Genomic DNA, 22,098 nt, shown 5'->3' on the forward strand with positions numbered 1-22,098 from the left:
TTCATTTTATTTAGATGAGAACATTTAAATTTTCTGTATAGTGTTTTAAAATAATCTCAAAGATACAGAAAAGGTAAAAAGAATTATTTATGATTTGAACCATTTGAGACCAGAAGTACTAATATGATGTCACATCATCGCCAAATACTTTTCTGTGCATATTTCTTACAAAAAGGACATTGTCCTACAGACCACAATACAACCAAGAAAATCAGAAAATTAATACTGATATATCACATCTATGCAATCCTCATTCCCCATTTAAGTTTCACCAATTATCTCAATAATGTATAATAAAAGGATCCAGTTCAATATCACACACTGTATTTAGTTGTGTTTAATCTCCTTCAGTTTGAAAGTTTCTCCATTTTTCTTTTTACACTCACGACCTTGACTTTTAATTATTACCAACCAATTGTTTTGTAAATTATCCTTCAATTTGGGTGTATCTTAGATTATCTTATGATTAAACTCAGTTTCCATGTGAATAATGAATCATTCCAATACTTACTGAATAGTCCACCCTTTCCCCATTGGTTTGTAATGTCTCCTCTATTATATAGTACATTTTCATATGCATGGATCTGTTTCTAGGCTTTTATCCTATTCCAGTTATTTTTCTGTCTAAATATCACATTGTTTTAATCATAGCTTTTATCTGTAACTATATACTATAATTATCATTCCCTGAGCACAACACTTTCATAATCCCTTGTGTTAGCATAAATCATGCCTTTCTCCATCTCCCAACCCTACAACCTCCCAACGAATCTATTAACCAAAAACAAAATAAATCTCTAAATATGTTATTCTTTTAAGATCTATTCAAACATCATTTTCACAAATCTTTTCTAAACATCCCAGAAAATTAACCCCATCTTTATACTTCTCACAGCACTCAATTCAAATCTCTATAATATCACTTAAAACATGTAGTACTAAAATTACCTATTTGCACATCTGTCTCCTTCAGTATACTGTGAGTTATTCAGGGTGTAGGTAGCATGTCTTCACTTTGTATTATTATAATTTAGGACAGTAACTAGTATATAATAATGTAGTTTGGAAAGTATCAAGAAAATCCCTAAATGTATCTATTTTTTAAAAGCAGGTCTCTATTTTGCAGATGCTAGAAGCTGTAGCAATACCTTCAAAGCAAACATGTATTAGAGTGTCTAAAAATAAAAGCATGCCTACCTTCAGTGTCTTGATCATAGTTGGATCAGTTGACCTAACATAGAAACTCTTCAGATAAGGTTCAAACATACCCTAGATGACAAAATAAATATATACATACATTTAATGATGCTAATGCATTAATTTCTCTCTTGAATTATGTATTCAAAACATACATACCTTTCTGTGAATTGACATAGTTGCTATATTTTGTAGGACAATATACTGCACTTCCCTAGAAATTAATGGAGAATTTTCATTGGGTATATTTTCCAATGGAGTATCTTTAAGAACAGTACATTAAAGAAAAAGAATTAGCAATAAGTTTCATATTGAATGGAACTCAAATATAACTGAAAAGTTTTTAGTAAATCTGGAATGTTTATGCCTTATTTGTAAATACATTTTCCCTACAAACTATTATTAAATTGTATTTGATTCATCATGGGGAAGAGTTAAAACCAATTTTGTAACACTGTATTCCTAAGATGTAAAACCAATACTGCAGCTGCTCTGAACATCACACATGCAAGGAAGGTATCCTTAGAGCGAACAGAACAAACATAACCATAGAGTTAATACAAACTCTTGATCAGAAGGCTCATTGTGTCACTCAATTCTGCCTGGAGTGAAAGACAGGTTAAAAAAAAAACACACAGTCATGTTATTTTTATGTCCCAATTTTTAAGAAATGATGTCAGGCTTCATATGAAAGAGCCATTCCAGATCCTTCTGATAGCCTCTGAACTAGCTCTTAACAAGAAAAATTTTTGAACTGATAAAAGGGAAAAGAATGACTATGTATAAAGAGAGAGGAGAGAATAAGAACCCAAAGGAATCTTATTAAGGAATGGCAAAAGCCAATCTAGGGCTAGAGTTGTGGCACTAAATTTGCATTAAGGACAAAAAAGAATAGGTATGCATCTTTCCCCCCAAACTCTATTACAGAATGGTAAACCTGAAACCTATGTAACTTTACTAACCATTTCACCCCAATAAGCTTCAATTAAAAGAAAAAAAAGAAGCACTCAATGAAAAACATTATTTATTTAAAATATCTAATTATTGCAAAATATCCAGGATAACTAAATAGCTAAAACAATGGTATTCTTAAACACAGAAAACAAAACAAAGGACAGGGGCAGCCAGATGGCTCAGTTGTTTATAGAGCACAAGCTCTTAACCACAAGGTTGCCGGTTCAATTCCCGCATGGGAATGTGGGCTGCGCACCCTGCAACTAAAGATTGAAATCGGCAACTGGACTTGGAGCTGAGCTGTGCCCTCCACAACTAGATTGAAGGACAACGACTTGGAGCTGATAGGCCCTGGAGAAACACACTGTTCCCCAATATTCCCCAATCAAACAAACACACAAAAAAACAAAGGACAAAAATCTGATCTTAAACTTTGAAAGTAGATGTCATAAAAACTCAATAAAAGTTTTCTGAATTATTGACCTGACCTGCTAAATTACAGTAGGTAAAATTAAAGGGAAAGGAATTCTTGCTGTCTATCTACACGAAATGAAAAGTGTCTGCATTTCTTTAAAATAAGTAGCTACTAAGCATATAGCTCTTATTAAATAGAGCAAACTAATGGTGACATGATTACTAGACTTAGTGTGGTGATCACATTGTAAGGTATTATAAATATTGAATCACTATGTTGCACATCTGAAACATACATTATATACCAACTATATTTAAATTTTAAAAAATTAAAAATAAAAGCTCAATAAAAAATAGAGCAAACTACAGTAATTTGATACGACTAAAGGAAGCAGCAATTCTGTCATAAACTACATAATTTAGTATATGTATTGCTTTATATAAAATCATATATACTTACACTAAGTTGATCTGATAATACATTAGTATAGTTTCTCAGTGATTCCAGATTTACTATTCGCAAACATTATTACTGTCACACCTAGAAATATCAAACAATACTAGGGTACTAGTGATAGCACATACTATATGCCGAACGATATTTTTAATTTCTTTGGGCTTGAGGTAAAAAAAGTCAGTATTGATCATTAAGTTTGAGATAAACTGTATACAATCTTTTATAATGATTCCTTAGTATGAAATCTTGTTGACAAAACAGAGCCACATTATTAAACGCCTGAAAGACACATTATATTCATTCAAACACTACATCTGAAGGAATACAAAAGAAAACATATAGATAAAACCATGTCCTACCTATTGCTACGAAGTAAACGCACTAGTGATTTAGAAATAACGCCAGCTTCAGATTTTGGTGATATGTGCCAATACAGCTGAGCAACTGCCATAACCACCTGAAAGATAAAGCATGAAAACAGTAAGAGCTATGAACATTGGAGCACCCTACAGTTTCAAAGAACATTCTTACATATTATTTCCTGTAACTGCTACAAAATCCTATGAAATAAGATGAATATCTTGTTATCTTTGTAGCAGGTTGAATGGTGTCCCCTCAAGAATTTGTGTCTACCATCAATATGTGACCTTATTTGGAAATAAGGTCTTCGTAGAGGTGACTAGTAATGATCGGGATGAGATCATACTAGATTAAGGTGGGTCCTAAATCCAATGAGAGTGTCCTTATAAGAGACAGGAGAGGACATACAAAGACACAGAGAAGAAGGCCATGAGGAGATGGAGGCAGAGACTAGAGTAACAAGCCAAGGAACGCCAAGGATTGCTGGCAATACCAGAAGCTAGCAAAAGGCAATTTCTCCCTCAGAGCCTCCAAAGGGAACTAGCCCTACTGACACCTTGATTTTGGACTTATGGCCTCCTGAAATGTGAGAAAATACATTCCTGTTGTTTTAAGCCACCCAGTTTGCGGTAATTTGTTATGGCAGCCCTGGGAAACGAATACAGCCTCAAAAAAGAAAAGAGGTGTTAAATGAACAACCCAAGGTCTGACAGTCAGTACGAGGCAAAGCGTGACATGACACGCCAAGACCCAGAGTCTCATGCTGCTGCTGCTCTGAGGCTGGGAATTTTTTTTTTTTTTTTTTAATTGTAAGCACGCGTTTCAAACGAAGCCAGACACTTCAGGATAACAGTACTATAATAAATAGGCTGAATTTTTTAAAATCAGTACATTTAAGTTATAACAAAAGGAACTCTATCAAAACAATTCTTCTAAAACAACATTTGAAATGACTTTGGTTTTCAAAATGCAGAACCTTAAAATAATCTTTGGTTCAAAGCATTATAAGGGTAATTAGATTTCTCCGCCATAAAACAAGTACTGTATTTCCCCCACATGCCTCTACACTTCATGTAGAGATCAGTAATCCAGACTTCCCATTTACTGGAAGTATCCAGTTTAACATGTGACAATTCCAATGACAGAGCTACAGAAGTTATGTCATCTTTTTTTTGGCTCAGAAGATATATTAATATTACTTCTGGTAGGTCTACAAAGTTCTAACAAATATATGGCAAGAGTTTTATATACACCTAAAGAGTACTCAGCACCTGAAGGTACTTGAAGTAAAAAGATTTTCTTCCAAAAATGAACATTTTAAAAAAATACAATTTACAGGGTCCTAAATTTACGATTGTGTGGTATTTTGTTATACTTTTTTTATTTTACAAGATTTATTTATAACTTTCAGACATTACTTGGTAATATGAGTAGTTTAAGGATATCTTATTTGTTCACTTGTGATCCACAAATACACTTTAATTACAGAACAAACTCTCCGAAATGCAGCATCTTATAAAACAAAATCTCAATGATTGACTTAATTTATTTGTCGTTGATAGTTATCTTTAAAAATATTACAGCATATAGCACTAAGTTTCCTGAAACAACTAAGACTTTCCTCAAAGTCTCTTGTACAAGGACAAAACAACAACAAAAATATATTCACAATCCTTCAAAAGTCAGCCTTTATATATATTTAGCATCAAAAAAAAACAGGACACCAAAACATACTGGAACAAAAAGTAAACCACCTCTACCTGGTACATAATTAAGAACCAAACTTACTGGGATTAAAAGTTCGAACTATCTCTCTTTGTTTCACCATTCAAGAACATTTTTGATCAGTAAATATTTGTACTATATTATCAATTTCCAAGACAAAGTTAAATTATTAGAGAATCAACTATAGAGTAGAGATTCATGTGTCAAGTTACAGCTGCTTAACGTTCTGGCCAAGCTAGGGCACACTAAAATGTAAGTATATTCTACAACATTAGCAAAATAATATTTTTGTTATTACTGTATACATAGTTACTTAATAATGATTTAGAAACTAAATTGCCAGGTATAAGAAAAACTTCTGCTAATTACTAAGATATATATACAAAGCTCTAAGTTCTGAATTCTCAAGCATCAGAAAACAAAGTAATTCAGGTGAAATTCCTCATTTTCAAAGTTTTTACTAATTGAGAACAATTAATTAAGAATTTTTTAATTAAAAAAATTTTAAGAAAACATTTAACTTGAATCCATCAAGCCTTTAGATATAACTTCCAGGAAAAACAAGTTATAGAACAAAAAAATTAAATATCACTTTATAAAAGAATCAAATGCATGAACCCAGAAGAACATTCTGCAAAATTTGAGAGGTTTAAAAGATATAACAACCAGAATTAGAGCAGATACTAGTTTAGATGAATCACTTATAAGAGATAACTTAAGATAAATTGGTATTAAGTGAAATGAAATTTTACTGAAATAGAAAGATGGAGAGGAATGACTAGGAAAAAAGGTTAAAACTACATACAGTATGATTTCTATCTTGATTGAAAAAAAAAAATATATATATAGAGAGAGACATACACACATGTGAACATATGTATATTTATGCAGAAACAAGATCTGGAAGAAAATGCATTAAGATATTAGAACAGTGATTTCTGGGTGACGGGAATATGCTGTTTTAATTGTTTTTAGTTTTGCTAAGTCTGCATTTTCTGATTTCCGGTTGTGCATGCATAGTCTCCTAAAATATAAAGGGTTGTCTAAAATAAAAAGGTGTAAAAAAAACAAAATAAAACAAAAAACATAGGATCCAAATAAAGATGATTTTAATAGTTATTCCTAATAGTTAAAATTTACTATGTATGATGCGTTATGCTAGGTGCTTTTATCAGTACATACAAACACAAAGGGTGCCAAAAAAATGTATACACATTTTAAGGAAGAAAAAAATGTATTAAAATTACGCTGATGGTAACCACTTTGAGCACCTCTTGTAATTGCAGAAGTCAAACGTGACTTGTATTCATCTTTTGTTGTCAGTATATATTGAGTATTACAATTTTAATACAGTTTTTTCCTTTCTTAAAATGTGTATACATTTTTGGGGGGCATTCTCTGTATTATGGATTGATGACAGACTTAAGTACTCACAACTACTACAATCTAGCAACAGATATATATGCAGGCTTCTAATCAACTTAGAAACACCTTGAGCTAGTATCTTAGGAAAAGTCAATTAACGAAACCACAAAAAAAGTAAATGAAGTATAGTAGGCATACAGCTATGAAACCAAGTAATCTCATCAGAACCTGATTTTTTTTTTTTTGTATATATACATATAAACAAACAAACAAATGCTCCATTAGCACACTGAAAAATAAAGACTGGTTTACTTAACTTACATACTTTTAACCATCATTTAAAAAAAAATATCTGTGAATTATTTCTTTAAAGGGTTTTAACATACCGCTGCGTTCCTGCTCTGAAGCAAAGGCTTTGTGTTCCGAATTAAAAGTCTATGATCTGGATCCATAGTATAAGCCTTCTTTGTTTTGTCAGTCTTTTCCTTCTGTTCGTCATCAGATTCATAGAAATTCTTTTCGTTGTCCTCTAGATCACCATCCTACAGGAAAGAAATCCAATCCCATGTTTAGTTCAGACTTTGAACAGCCCAAATATTAAACAAAGAAAACTTTTTAAAACATCTACAATAGTATTTTTACTGTAGAATACTATTTTTGAAGCAATTAGAAAATACTACGCTACTTATATGAAAGAAAGGTCTTGCTTTTTCTCATACTTTATAACACAGTAACTGTCCTTTATTGCTACAGATAATACTTCTTTTATATTACATATTAAAACTCTGAAAATATTAAATCCCCATAGAAATATCCACAGCTGCCCAAAGGGAAAATCTGACCATTAGATTCTAACAAAGCCTATTAATATGAGTCTACTTAAAATCTGAAAACTGATTCCATAAATTACCAGTCACTCTGTAACTGGATCAAAGGGTCAGAAGAAAGACGAGAATTTTTTGAACTGCAACACACATAAAGAAATCATAATAAAGTTTGACAAGTAAAAAACCAAGATATTAGGCAGGTCAAGAAACACTCAGTTTGAAATTTAAATATATCCATAGGAGTTGATTCTATGTTTTTATTTGTACCTTTCATTTGAATTTTTTATAATATTATCATTGTCAATAAAAATCAGCTTATAGGTATTTAGTCCTAAAAATAAACAAAAGAACACAAAAAGCACACAAAGACAATTAATATCCATGTGGATCCAATTCAACTACTGTTTCGAGGCCATTTCTGTTACCAAATGCCTGAAACATATTTTCCACTTCTGGGAAGATGGAGTAGATAAACTTTTCCCTATTCATCTCAATGAGTACAAGTAGAAAGGCAATACATGTAAAACAAACATAAGAAAGGAAAGGCAGAGAGAAGAAAGATTGGATAGACACCTCAGGACCCAATGAATAACTAGTGAATTCCTTGGGTTTTCATTTTTACCTCATATATTAAAGATTAGGTGCTAAAGAAGCTGGTAACCCAGAAACACCAATAAGCATAGATAAAATAAACCCTCCCAAAGCCTGCTCCCTGTAGCCAAAGGACCAAGAAAGGAAAAGTCTAGCAAGACAGAAAACGTTTTTAGAAAATAACTGTTATAGTGCAGCCAATATAGAGAAAAACACCACAATGCCTATCCCCACCAGCGAAAGCTGACCTTGAGAGCATAGATTTCCTTCCTCATCCGGCTATAATTAGATGCTCCAACCATCCCACTGAGGTGGTGTCAGAAAAGGCCAAGATGGCACTGAGACCTCAATCCCCACCAGGAGATAACGAGGCACCCCAGTGGGGAGCGTGGACATTCAAGCTACCCTATCAACAATGAGGTGACCATATCTCTCCTCACTGGGCTAGTGCACAAGGAGGTTTAGTGGCCACTCAGGACTTGCATCTCCAACCAGCAGTAATAAGGACACACCACTGTGTGGTGTAGTGGAGGATACATACAGAACAGTAATGAGGCACTTCTACCCCTCCCAGCCAGAGAGCTATCAGATGAGTATTAGTGGGGAGCCAGAAACCCCACACTCACCCACAGTAACGAGGAGTATGACCTCCCTGAGGTGTCAATGGAAGCTGAGTGGGGAACCTGGACTTCTGCCCTGACCTGGCAATATAAGGGGGCATACACCCCACTTTTCCCTGCTGGAGTGCTGTCAAACAAACACAGCTAAAACCAAAAGTACAAATAAGATCAAGAATCTCCTAATATCCAAGCTGTCCAGGTTTCAATAAAAAAATCACTCATCATTCCAAGAGCCAGGAAGATCTCACACTAGATGAAAACAGATAACCAGTAGATAGATGCCAACGCCTGGGATATTAGAATTATCTGATAAAGATTTTAAAGCAGCCATCATAAAAATGTTTCAATGAGCAACTAGGAACATCCTTGAAACAAATGAAAAAATAGGAGGCCTTAGCAAAGAATTACAAAGTCTAAACAAAGAAATAGAAGACATAAAGGAAAATCGAACAGAAATGTTACAGCTGAAAAAGACAAAAACCAAACTTAAACAATTAATGGTATCAAAAGCAGTACAGAGGGGATTGAGGAAACCATCAGTGAACTGGAACATAGAACAGCATAAATTATCCAACCTGAATAAGAGAGAAAAAACAGACTGAGGATAAAGATAAGAAAACAAAAAACAGAATTCAGGAATCTGTGTAACTATAACAACATTTCCTATCATCTGCATCCCACAAGAGAGGAGAAAGAGAGGGGGGCTGAAAGAGTACTTCAAGAAAAATAACGGCTGAAAAAATTCCTAAATTTGGCAAAAGACATAAAACTACAGATTAAGTAAGGGGGGCAAACCCTAAACAGGATAAACTGAAAGAAATCCATCATAAGACACGTTTAAGTCAAACTTCTGAAAACTAAAGACAAAGAAAAAAAATCTGGAAAGCAACATGATAGAAATGATACTTGAGAGGATGAGGTAATGAATAAGAGTAGTTAGTCATAATAAAAATGTAGGACAGATTCAAAAACTACTTAGAAGTTGAAATCAATAGGACGCAGTGACTGAATATGAAAGATGAGACAGGGCCACTCAATAAGGATGCCCCCCATTCCCAACTTGGATGACTTGGATAACCAAGCAGCTGATGATGCTACCACGTAAGATAAGCCTGCACAGGAGGGAAACATCACCTCTCCTTCCCCAGCTACTTGCTATACAAACATCCTTAAAAGACAGTACAGAACAAAACCTAGTAATGCCTTTACTCAGAAGAACTGCAAACATGAGAAAAACCCATGAAGTATTGTCTTCCAATAGTTTCTTTTGCTCATGACTGACTTTCCCAATTCTTCTAAGTGAACCTGCTTTCTATAAATTAACAAATTCCCTCCATCAAAATAAATTTATGATTTGTGATCTCTAATCATTTTTCCTTCAACATGGTAGAACAGTTTTTTGAAATAGTTATATAGCTAGGCACGGAGTTCTTAAGACTTTACACCAAAAGCAAAGTCCATAAAAGGGAACACTGATAAATTGTTATCTCATCAAAATTAGAAACTCTTGCTTCATGAAAAACCCTCTTAAGAGGAAGAGAAAAAAACAAGTTACATACTGGCAGAAAATCTCTGCAACCACATATGTGACAAAGGACTAGTACGTAGAATATTAAAACCATTTCCACAACTTAGCAGTAAAAAAACAAATCAATTCATTTTAAAAAGGGGCAAAAAATAATGTTATCGACTGAACTGTTTCCCCCAAAAAATTCGCACATTGAAGCCCTAACACCTAATGTGACGGTGCCAAAACAGAGGCTTTAAAGAGGTAATTAAGGTTAAATGAGGTCATATGGGTGGGACCCCACTCGAATACAACTGGTATTCTTATAAAAAGAGAGAGAGACACACAGATAAAAGGCCATATAAGGACACAGTGAGAGGCAGCCAACTGCAAGCCAAGAACAGATGCCTCAGGAAAACCAAACCTGCCAATACCTTGATCTTGGACTTCCAGCCTCTAAAATAATAAGAAATAGATATCTGTTGATTGAGCCTCCTAGTCTGTGGTATTTTGTTATGGCAGCTCTAGCAAACTAATACAGACATCAACAAACTATTCACCAAAGGAGACAGACAAATGGCAAGAAAACACATGAAAAGATAATCAACTTTACTGGTTATTAGGGAAATACAAATTAAAACCACAGCAAGACATCACCACACCTATCAGAATGGCTCTCATCTAAATTTTAAAAAACTAGTGGCAACACCAAATGACAGTGAGGACATAGAGGAAATGGATCACTGATACATGGCTCGTAGAAATGTAAAAGGTTAGTCATTCTGGCAGGTTGGGAGTTTCTTACAGAACCAAGTCTGTAATTACCATACAACCCAGTAATTGCACTCTTGGGCATTTATCACTTGGAAAAGTAAATTTATTCTCATACAAAAACCTGTACACAAAATATTCATAGCAGCTTTATTCCTATTAGCCAAAATGGAAACAACCCAGATGTCCTTGAATAGATGAATGGATAAACAACTCATTAAACATCTATGCCATGGACTACCCACTCACAAATAAAAAGAAACAAACTACTGATATACACAACTCTGATTAATCTCCAGAGAAGTCTTCTGACTGAGAAAAATTAATCCTAAAAGGTTACATACTATATGATTCCATTTATACAACATTCTTGAAATGACCAAATTATAGAGATGGAAAAACAATTAGTGGTTGATAGGGGTTAAAGGTTGTAGGGTTAAGCACAGGGAAGGAAGTGAATTAGCTATAAAATGGCAACACGAAGGATCCTTGTGATGGCAGTGTTCTGAATCTTGACTATATCAATGTCAATATCTAAAATGTTACCACTTGCCAAAACAGAGGCTTTAAAGAGGTAATTAAACAAATGAAAAATGAAAAACTCGTGAGTTATTACACGAGTTATCTTCTCAGTATTATTTTTTACAACTGCATATACATTTATAGTTGTCTTAAAATAAAAAGTTTTAATAAATAAAATTAAGGAAAAAAATCAGTAAATTATTTAAAAGTTATTTGTACATATTTATCCATTGTTATAACAATAAAAGAAACTATCTAAAATGTTAGAGGTTGGATTGCTTTCTGGGTGTTAAGATGTACAAGTTCTTTACATACTTTGGATAATAACCTGATATCAGATGTATCATTTGCACATATCTTCTCGCATTCAGTAGGTTGTCTTTTTGTTTTGTTGGTAATGGTTTCCTTCACAGTGCAAAACCTTTTTATTTTATTATTTTATTTTCCTTGAAACTAAAGTTTATTGGGGCGACAATTGTTAGTAAAGTTACATAGATTTCAGGTGCACAATTCTGTAATACACTATCTGTATCTCACATTGTGCGTTCACCACCCCGAGTCAGTTCTCTTTGCAAAACCTTTTTAGTTTGATGTAGCCCGTCCCATTTGTTTATTTTTTCTTTTTTTTCCCTTGCTCAAGGAGATATGTACAAAAAGATATTGGAAAGACCAACGACAAAGAGTTTACTGCCTATGTTTTCTTATAGGAATTTTGAGCTTCTTTGTGCATATGGTATAAAAAAGTGCTCCAATGTCTTTTTTTTTTTTTTGCATGTAACCTGTCAAGTTTTGCCAAAACCCTTTACTAAAGAGTTGTCTTTACCCCGCTGTATATCCTTGCCTCCTTTTTCATAGATTAATTGACCACATAAGTGAGGATTTATTTCTGGGATCTCTATTCTATTCCACTGATTTATATATCTGTTTTTATGCCAGTACCATACTGTTTTGATTATTGTAGCTTTGTAGTATAGTTTGATATCAAGGATTGTGATACCTTTCACTTTGTACTTTCTCAAGAATCCTTTAGCTATTTTGGGTCTTTTGTGGTTACATATAAATTTTAGGATTAGTTATTCTAATTCTGAGAAAAATGTCACTGGTATTTTAATAGGGATTACACTGAAACTGTATATTACTTTTGATACTAAAGACAATTTAACAATATTAGTCCTTGTGATCCATAAGCAAGTTATATCCTCCCACTTATTTCTATCTTGCTTAAATTCTTTCTTCAGTGTCTTATAGTTGTCCAAGTACAGGTGTTTCACCTCTTTGGTTAAATTTATTCCTAGGTATTTTATACTTTTCATGCAATTGTAAATAGAACTGTTTTCTTAATTTCTTCTTCAGATCATTCATTAGTGGTATATAAAAAGGCAACATATTTCTGTATATTGATTCTCTACCCTGCAACTTTACTGACGTCATTTATTAGTTCTAATTATTTATTAGTTTTTTGGTGGAGTCTTTAGGGTTTTCTATATATAGTATCATGTCATATGCAAATCAGAGTTTTACTTCTTCCTTTCCAATTTGGATGCCTTTTATTTCTTTGTCTTGTCTGATTGATGTGGCTGGGACTTCCAATACTATGTTGAATAGGAGTGGTGATGGTGGGCACCCTTGTCATGTTCCTGATCTTAAGGGTTTCAGCTTTTCACCACTGAGTATATTAGCTGTCAGTGTGTCATATGTTGCCTTTATTATGTTGAGATATGTTCCTTCTATACCCACTTTGTTGAGAGTTTTTATCATAAAAGGGATCTTGAATTTTGTCAAAAGCTTTTTCTGCATCTATTGAGATGATAATATGGTTTTTATCCTTTACCTGATAATGTCATGTATCGCATTAATTGACTTATGGATGTTGGTAGCAGGGTAATGCTCACTTCATAAAATGACTGTGGAAGTGTTCCTTCCTCTTCAAATTTTGGAAATAATTTAGGAAGGATAGTTATTAATTCTTCTTTGAATGTTTGGTAGAATTCAACTATGAAACCATCTTTCAAAGATCTTAAAAAGCCATTAAAAAAAACTTCTACAAATCAATATATCATAATATTACATTAAAGATCTTTAATTATTTCTTAACATTTAATATTAAATAAATTAGAATAATTTCCTAAAATGAGAGGGATTATTTTAAATAGCATAAACTTTTAACAACATGATTATGGGATAAGAAACATGAAAAACACATTGCTTAATACCTAAAATAATTATTGGTATAAATTATTATTTCAAAGTATATTTCCCTCAAAGGAAATTTTCTTATACTTCTTATGAAATTCCAATTTGGTTCTACTGCATGAGAACATCCTAGCACAGCTTTTTAGATCTGGCTCTGCTAATTGCTAACTGTATGCACTATGTACCAACTGCACAATTCTCTAAGTTTGAACTAAAAGGAAAAAATAATTGATAAATGAAACACTCATATTTGTAGGTTAATAAAGTGAATGAGATGAGGCTCCCACATAGAATGGGAACAAATCTCCAGTAACTTTATATCTCAATCTGTGTTACTACTGGCTGTTTTCTCAGGTTTGCAATACATCAGAACAGACATTAGCCCAAACAGAATGGAAGCTGGACGTATACAACCACAATGTATGTACTAGGTCACAGCAGTTCACTATCAGTGCTGGCTCTATGACCATGGTAAATTACTTTACCTCTCCTAGTCTTAATTTACTCATCTGTAAAGGGAAATAAAAGTGATATCTGTATCTTTAAAGTGTTTATAAAGATTGATTAGTTTAGTGAAAGTTATACAAACATTCAATGCCTAGTGTATACTAAACACTCAAACAGTAGTAGCTATCACCACTGCTTTTATTAAGAAACTTTCCTTCCAGAAACCATAAATAGAAACCACCACTGAACTTCAAATCATATATCCCTAGATGCCAAATATGAAGAAAATCCCCCCTTAAATTATCCTTCAGAAAGGAAATTGCCTCATACTTGAGAATTTACAAATACATCACGAGGCTCTTAGACAACTGCTTCATTTTGAACCACAATGTACTGCTTGGGGAGCTCATTACACTAAAACAACTTTAATCAGTCCTAGATGCTTAAAAGAAATCACAAACCCCACTGACAAAAAAATGTCATTATAAATAAGCCTTTAAAGATCACTTTTTAAATAGAGGTAATATAGGATTATAGAGCTCTGCTTTCAGTAATGGCTAAATAGGCACTTAGAACAAACCTTCCAGTGAGTACAGGAAGAGCTAGAGAAAAATCATGAAACATATCTATGTGAAGGCACTGAAATGCTAAAAAGAACAGTGATGAATTATGCATACAAGACCCACAAAAAGTAGTAAACCTAGAGATCTGACTGACATTTGCAATTGCCTTCCTCCCAAAAGCAAATGCTATTACATAAGAGGAGGATGAGAGGCCTAAAAGCTAAGTAGAGCTTTCAGCAGATTTACAAAAATACAGAAATGAAAACTGGAGGTCAGGATCCACCAAAAAGCAAAATTCCTACTAACTCTCCTAGACTGGTTTAAAAGCTGTGTCTATAACCTAGGAAGTAAAGATGATAAAATTAAAGCCCTGCCTTTAAACATCTGAATCCATAATTGAGGTGATTAAGTGAACTCAGATTGGTGATATCTTTATCTAGTAACAGTCCACAAGCAAATCAAATTTCATCATCAAAAGCTTCAAAATAGTTCCACAACTTCTCATAAAGTAAGAAAGGGAAGAAGGGAGGGAGAAAGGGAAGGAAGAAGGAAAGGCAGTGTCATTAAGATTCAGGATATTGTTTCCATTGGGGGGAAGGCAGGATATTAAACAGAAGTTATCTAGGGGAGGGCTGCTGAAGTATACTTAAAATTTCTGTTGCTTAATCTGAGTACTCATTACATGGGTATATTCAGTTTGTGAAAATTCCTGAAGTTATTTGCTTCTGACACATGAACTTCTTAAATAAAAAATTGTTAAATATACATAAGAAAAAAAGACAATGTGAATACAAATCAAGAAAAACTAAAAACAGACAGAAAGCTAAAAAATAAAGATAACAGACAAGAATTTAAAATGGACTGTAAAATAACTATGGATAATATGCACAGGGAATTAAGTGATGATTGAGATTTTGGCAGGGACTTCAACCCCATATTATTTTTATAAAACGTCAGATTCACTTTTTAATATCATTTTGATATAAAGCACTATAATTTCAGCAACCACTTGTAGAGTTAATGTGGCAATCTTTAAAATTTGACTTTGACTTAGTTTTACATTTGTGATATTTGGACAGATCAGATGGAAGAACATTTGTGTGCTCTTAGGTAAGTGAGGATTCAGACTTTGTATCTTAGATAACTTTGACCAGTTTTAAAGTAATTATTCTTAATTATCATTTAAATGTATAATACAATGAATTTTATTTTCACTTTGTCCAGAAACTCAAAAGCTGGTTAAACAAGTAAGGTAAACAAGATATATTGAGAAAGATGTTTAGTCTGCCTAAGAGTAAAAACTGGTAAAACGGGTTTCAAAGCTATTGAAATCCACTTATAGAAAGTTCTCAAATGCTCAATTTAGTATACTAGCTGTACATCACATATTAAAAAGGAAGATGAACCAATTTTAATACACCTCCATATGTATTTGAAAGCAATATTCAGAAATATTTTATTTTTTTGTGGAACTGCCTAATTTTTAAAATCTTATTCTGTGCCTTCTAATATATTTCTTATCCAAAAATTGATATTAGGCAGTCTCAATTTATGCAATACATCTGTGAATTGGGAACTAAGTAGAAAGCACTCACCTACATAGCTACGAGATAGGTATTATGAAGCTTTTAGATGTTATTCTAAATATTTAGATATTATTCTAAATGTAAAATCCTTATTCAGAGTATATTATGCATATGATTTTAACCACTTTAATAGTTCGGTTTCCCGATACACAGATAATAAAAGGTACAACTTAAAAAGAAGAAATTAAGTAATATCTTTCAGTCTCTGTCAAGTGACAGGGGAATTTGTTAAAATTTGTTTTAGAAGTGTTTGCATCAAAAAAGGTAAAAAAAAATCAATTATTATATATATGGTTTCTATTCAGCCTGGAGAAATGAGGTATTATCATTCATAGTGTTTCTAATGGATATTAATTAAAACGTCTTATATTGTGGCTCATGTTGGCAATTTTTCTAAGCTACACTGTCATTAAGTAATGCCACTTTTACTCCAGTAAATTACTGATATGACTATTACAAAAAGATGGAACTACTTGACAGATATACAACTGATGTAAGAAAACATTAATAAACCCGTAAAACCTGCTCTTTTGCACCTTGAAAAAAATGGCTGGTTCTACAGCTAGCACAGTTAAAGTTAAAATTTAGATCACCAGGTTATTTAAACAAACTCCCTCAGGCTGAAGCTGAAAAATGTGAGTAACAAAATAAATAATGATAATACTAGTTTATAACCCAAAGAATAAATAAATATCTGTCAGTCCATACTTATATATAAATGACTAAAAAAATAAATAAATGGGGAAGAAAGCCAAGTTTTCTTTACAGAAGAGTTCCAAATAAGAACAATGTTAATATCATCTGAATGTGTACTGGAGGCTTAAAATGTATTTCTATGACAGCATCATATCCATACTCTGAGGTGATGTTTATCTCAAACAACAAAAGTAAAGCTTCTTCCGGATGGAAGACTATTAAATGACTCTAAAAGGAGGTCTAGTTATTGAAGACACAAATACATAAAATGTATGTGATAAAAGTTACGAGCATAAAAAGCTACATTTGTAAATATTGTATTCTTCTGTGATTTAAAATATATATGTATAAAATGAAATGATATATAACAATAGACTACTTTCTCCATCTTTCTAAAAAAGTACACATTCAAGCTGAACTTAAAAAAAGCTCTAATCCTCTCATTTGGAAAATAGGGACCAACTTATATTTGAGAAAGCTTTGTAGTTTCTTTGAAGTAAAGATAGTATTTTAGAAATATATTCTGAATAGCTATAGATGAAATTATATAATATCTAAAATTTTATATGAAATCTCATAGAAGTGTGAAGGGGGTAGAGTTAAAATGAGCCATCATGAGTTGATGAGTATTGTAGGTAAGTGATGTGTATATGGGGATTCATTGGACTGTTAGCCCTAATTTTGCATTTGATCAAATTTTTCCATAATTAAAAATGTAAAGTGAAGTTGACATCAATATCTACTATAAAGCTACAGTAATCAAGACAGTGACCTTGGTAAAAGAATAGACAAATAGATTAATGGCACAGAACAGAGAACCTCGAAATAGACCCATATGACCCAGTCAACTGATCTTTGACAAAGGAGCAAAGGCAATACAACGGAGAAAAGACATTCTTTTTAGCAAATGGTGTTGGAACTAGACATTTACACACAAAAAATTGAATCTAGACACAGATCTTTGACCCATCACAAAAATTCACTAAAAAATGTTTATAGACAATATGTATTTTAAAAACTATAAAATTCTAGAAGATAACCTATGTGAAAATCTAGATGACCTTGGCTGTGATGATGACTTTTAGATATAACACCAAGGGCATGATCCAGGAAACAAATAAATGATAAGCCGAACTTCATTAAAATCAAAACTGCTCTACGAAAGACAACATCAAGACAAAGAAAAGACAAGCCACACAGTTGGAAAAGTATTTGGAAAAGATACATCTGATAAAAGGTTGTTATCCAAAACATACAAAGAACTCTCAAAACTCAATAATAAGAAAGCAAAGAACTTGATTAAAAAATGGGCAAAAGACCGGAACAGAAAACTCACCAAAGACGACATACAAAAGGCAAATAAACATATGAAAAGACACTACATTATACGTCATCAGGGAAATGCAAATTTAAACAAGATACCACAATACACCTGTTAAAATGGCTAAAATCTGGAATACTGACCACACCAAATGTTGGCAAGGATGTGGAGCAATAGAAACTCTTACTCATTGCCAGGGGTAATGCAAAATGGTACCATAATTACGTTAAGAAAATTTAGCAGCGTCTCATAAAACTAAATTTACTCTTATCAAATGATCTAACAATCGCAATCCTTAGTTTATACCCAAACAAGTTCACACAAAAGCCCACATAAGATTTATAGCAGCTTTATTCATAACTGCCAATATTTGCAGGAAAACATTATGTCTTTCATTAGGTGAGTGGATGACTAAACTGTGTGTGGTACATCCAGATAATGGACTATTATTTGGTACTAGCAAGAAATGAGCTATAGAGCCATGAAAAGATGTGGAGGAGCCTTAAACACGTATCACTAAGGGAAAGAAGCCAATCTAGAAAGGCTACATAGTATATGATACCAACTATACAACATTCTGGAAAAGGGAAACTATGGAGATAGTAAAAAGATTAGTGATTGCCAGGGTTTGTCGGGGAAGGATGAACAGGCAGACAGCAGAGGATTTTTAGGGCAGTGGAAATATTCTGTAGGACACTACAATGGTGGAGTCATGTCATTATACATTTGTCAAAACCCATTGAATAGGCAACACCAACAAGCGAACCCTAATCTAAACTACGGATTTCAGGAGATAATGATACGAATGTACATTCACTGATTATAATAAATGTACCACTGTGGTGCAGGATGTTAATAGTGGAAGAGGTTATGCATGTGAGGGGACAGGGATATATGGGAACTTTTTGCATTTTCCACTCGATTTTGTTGTGAACCTGAATTATCTGTAAAAAGTGCTGTGTTTTTTAAAAGAGAACCACTGAGTTTAACATATCTGAACTTACCTCGTATGAAAATAGGTCTTCCTCCACATATATATAATATACTGACCTTCCCAAATGCTACTATAAAAACATCAGAAGAAAATTAGCTTTCCACTTTGCTCTAAAACATTCACTTTCAGTAGAGAGAAATGCTGTTACATTAAATATAAGCTCCATGAAGTTAAAAAAATTATCATTTACTCCATAAAATATATTTTGGTACGGCATAGCTTCTATATCTTTAAAGTACGTACCGTTATGTAGATTTATAGAATAACGAAAAGTGTGACATTATACTTAAGTAGCAATACACAATATAGATTTTGTACCTGAAGCTCCAAACACAAATTTTCACAAAAACTATTGTAAGTCATTATTTAAATCCACAATTTTGGAGTTTGAGGATAATTTTGCTTTTTAGAGAGCTCGTACGACTTAGAGACTTGCTCATTTTATCTGAATAGATTAACTGAGAAATAAATACAAATTATAATCTGTATGTCCATTATAAGGAGTAACAAAAAAAAATAAAGAAAAAAATAAAACTGACAACAGTTTAAAACTGCACACAGCAAAAATTAGCTTATATACAAAAAGAGATGAAGGAATCAAGTATTTCTGAAAAACATCTACTTTTGCAACATGTGAACAGTAACACTGAAATTAGTGGAAATCAAAGGCAACTTCAGCTGAAGTAATCTCTAATATTAGTAAATTACTTCCAGGAATATCTTACTGAATCCTTAACACAACCTCATGAGGTAAGCAATTCAGGTATTTAATCTTTTTCAAAGATCAAAGAACTGAGGGGCACACAGTTTACATGAATTGTCCAAAGATTATCTCAGAGATTAAAAGTGGTGGGGCCAGGATTTCACCTCAGGAATCATTATTCTTCTTCTTGTCATCGCTCCCTTTTATTACCTTGGATTTATAGTAGTCAAGAAAAAGAGACTGAATGTACCCACTTAAAATCTGAATTTCACAATAGCCTAGCACCACGTTAAGATTTGTACCAGGACAAAATCTCTGCAGTCTGCTGTAGGCACAGACTATTATTATATAATGCTTAAAGCTATACAGAGGAATACATCATGACATTCTCATGCCATCTGAGATACTCTATTATTTAGGTTGGGTAACTATAATACAACCCATAGACTGGGTGGCTTAAACAAGACATTTACTTCTCACAGTTTCAGAGGCTGGGAAGTCCAAGATCAAGGTGTCAGCAGATTCGGTTCCTGAGAAGAACCCACTTCCTCCTGACTTGCATATGGCTTCCTTCTCATTATATCCTCACATGGCAAAGAAACTGAAAAAGCATGCTCTCCAGTGTCTTCTTACAAGGACATTATTTCCGTGATGAGGACCCCACCTTCACAACTTGATTTAAACCTAATTACTTCCCGAAGTCTCTTCTCCAAATACCACCATGTTGGGGGTTACGGTTTCAACATATGCATTTTGGGGACACAAATATTCAGCCCACAGATACCACAGCAGTATATGGTGGTACATCTGACACTGGATTAGATGTCCCTGATAAGACCAGAGTGAATAAGTGATTAGCAATATCAAATCACTAAATTAAATTAGCTATTCAGTATAAATAGAATACCTTATCAGAGAAATACATTCACGAGAAAAAAATGTCATGTAAAATAGAATTTTAAATTTAATATTTTTTTCTCAAAGAAAAAGAAGTCTTTTTCCCCCCAAATTAAGTCTATGGAAAACCACCTAGAATATGCATACTGGCTTGAGACTTTGTTTTCCTTCTGTGAGGTAACTGATATGCTCTTCACTTTACATGTTTTATACCTCAGCCCAGTGACCACCATACCACACAGGTGGAGTGTGGGTTTGAGGACCATTGAACACTGAATCTCCCCCGATACATCACAATTACAGAAACACCTGTGTCCAGTAACTTTGTGTTGAGCCACTATGAAAATTCAGTGTTCAATTGCCCACCACACTTCTCATTTCTTATGACTATATGTTCAGCTCCAGAATATAAGAAACAAGTTTTTTGAACGCAGCAGTTTCCAAACTTTTGTTACTGAGAAATATGGAGGATCTTCATAAGGCATATTTCCGTATTTCTCTGATATAAAACATACTCATGACACACGCTGAATTTAGGTCTAAGGGTTCCAAGACATGAGAAGGAAGGGTCTCAATTATTTGCAAGCTAACTAATATTGATCTAAAGATGAAAAATAAATATTGCTTTTTGTTAAGCAGAACATATCTTAGAGTGGTTTTCATTCAATCATAAATTAAGCAATACAATTAAAACCAACCTAAGTAGAACTAATCATGATTTCTCATGTATTCATTCCCTCACTGCCTTAATAAGCCCTGAAATACAGAGGATATAAAAGAGAAGGTAAATGTCTACTGAACTGAAATTGGTAAAATTTAATTCTCCTTTAGAACATTAAAAAAAGGCTACAAGGTTAAAGCACAGGTTTTCAAATATTTGTGGACAGGATATTCATGGAGGAGAGAGGAAATCAGTGAAGTTTTTTTTCTTTAATCTTCCAAGAACTCTACTACTTAAACAAGAAAAATGTATCTGTACTCTAGATAAAGTGAGGGTGGGAAACTAGGGCTCCAAGAAACACCAATTTTAAAAATTTTAAAGCAAAAAACCTAAGTTATAAAAATCTTTATATGAAATATAAAATTTTATAAGGGACCCTTTATTCTTCATTAATTCCAAAATATTCATACACTTGAATTAAATGACACCCTTTTGTCACTAGAATAAATTATATAAACAAGATGTTTTAAAAATAAAATGAGGATAACCAGTAGAAGATAAAGCTAAAAGTTAGATCTGTGTTTAGAGCGTAGGGGGTTAAAAAAGATGGCATACATTTACTCTACATCCCAGCAATTCCACTCCTAGAGAAATGAAAACATATGTCCACACAAAGACTTGTGGTGCTGAAGGAAAAGGTTATAGCAGCATGGGTGTATAGAAAAGT

The 22,098-nt window shown here is 33.1% G+C and overlaps 1 protein-coding gene across 2 annotated transcripts in view; it reads right to left on the reverse strand.

Moving 5' to 3' along the window:
- AP3B1 (adaptor related protein complex 3 subunit beta 1) overlaps positions 1 to 22,098 on the reverse strand; it is a 218,325-nt gene that overhangs the window by 118,923 nt on the left and 77,304 nt on the right. For both annotated transcript variants that reach the window (XR_012495075.2, XM_019728166.3), the window contains exons 8-11: positions 6,859 to 7,014; positions 3,382 to 3,479; positions 1,357 to 1,411; positions 1,198 to 1,269 (exon numbers count right to left, since the gene is read on the reverse strand). Coding sequence is in view for 1 of the 2 variants with exons in the window: in XM_019728166.3 (XP_019583725.3) it covers positions 1,198 to 1,269; positions 1,357 to 1,411; positions 3,382 to 3,479; positions 6,859 to 7,014 (381 nt within the window). In the remaining variant the exon portion in view is untranslated. The remainder of the gene's footprint in view (positions 1 to 1,197; positions 1,270 to 1,356; positions 1,412 to 3,381; positions 3,480 to 6,858; positions 7,015 to 22,098) is intronic.

Source organism: Rhinolophus sinicus, chromosome 3 (genome assembly GCF_057876585.1).
Source record: "Rhinolophus sinicus isolate RSI-liver-muscle chromosome 3, RSI-T2T, whole genome shotgun sequence".
Taxonomy (NCBI): Eukaryota; Metazoa; Chordata; class Mammalia; order Chiroptera; family Rhinolophidae; genus Rhinolophus; species Rhinolophus sinicus.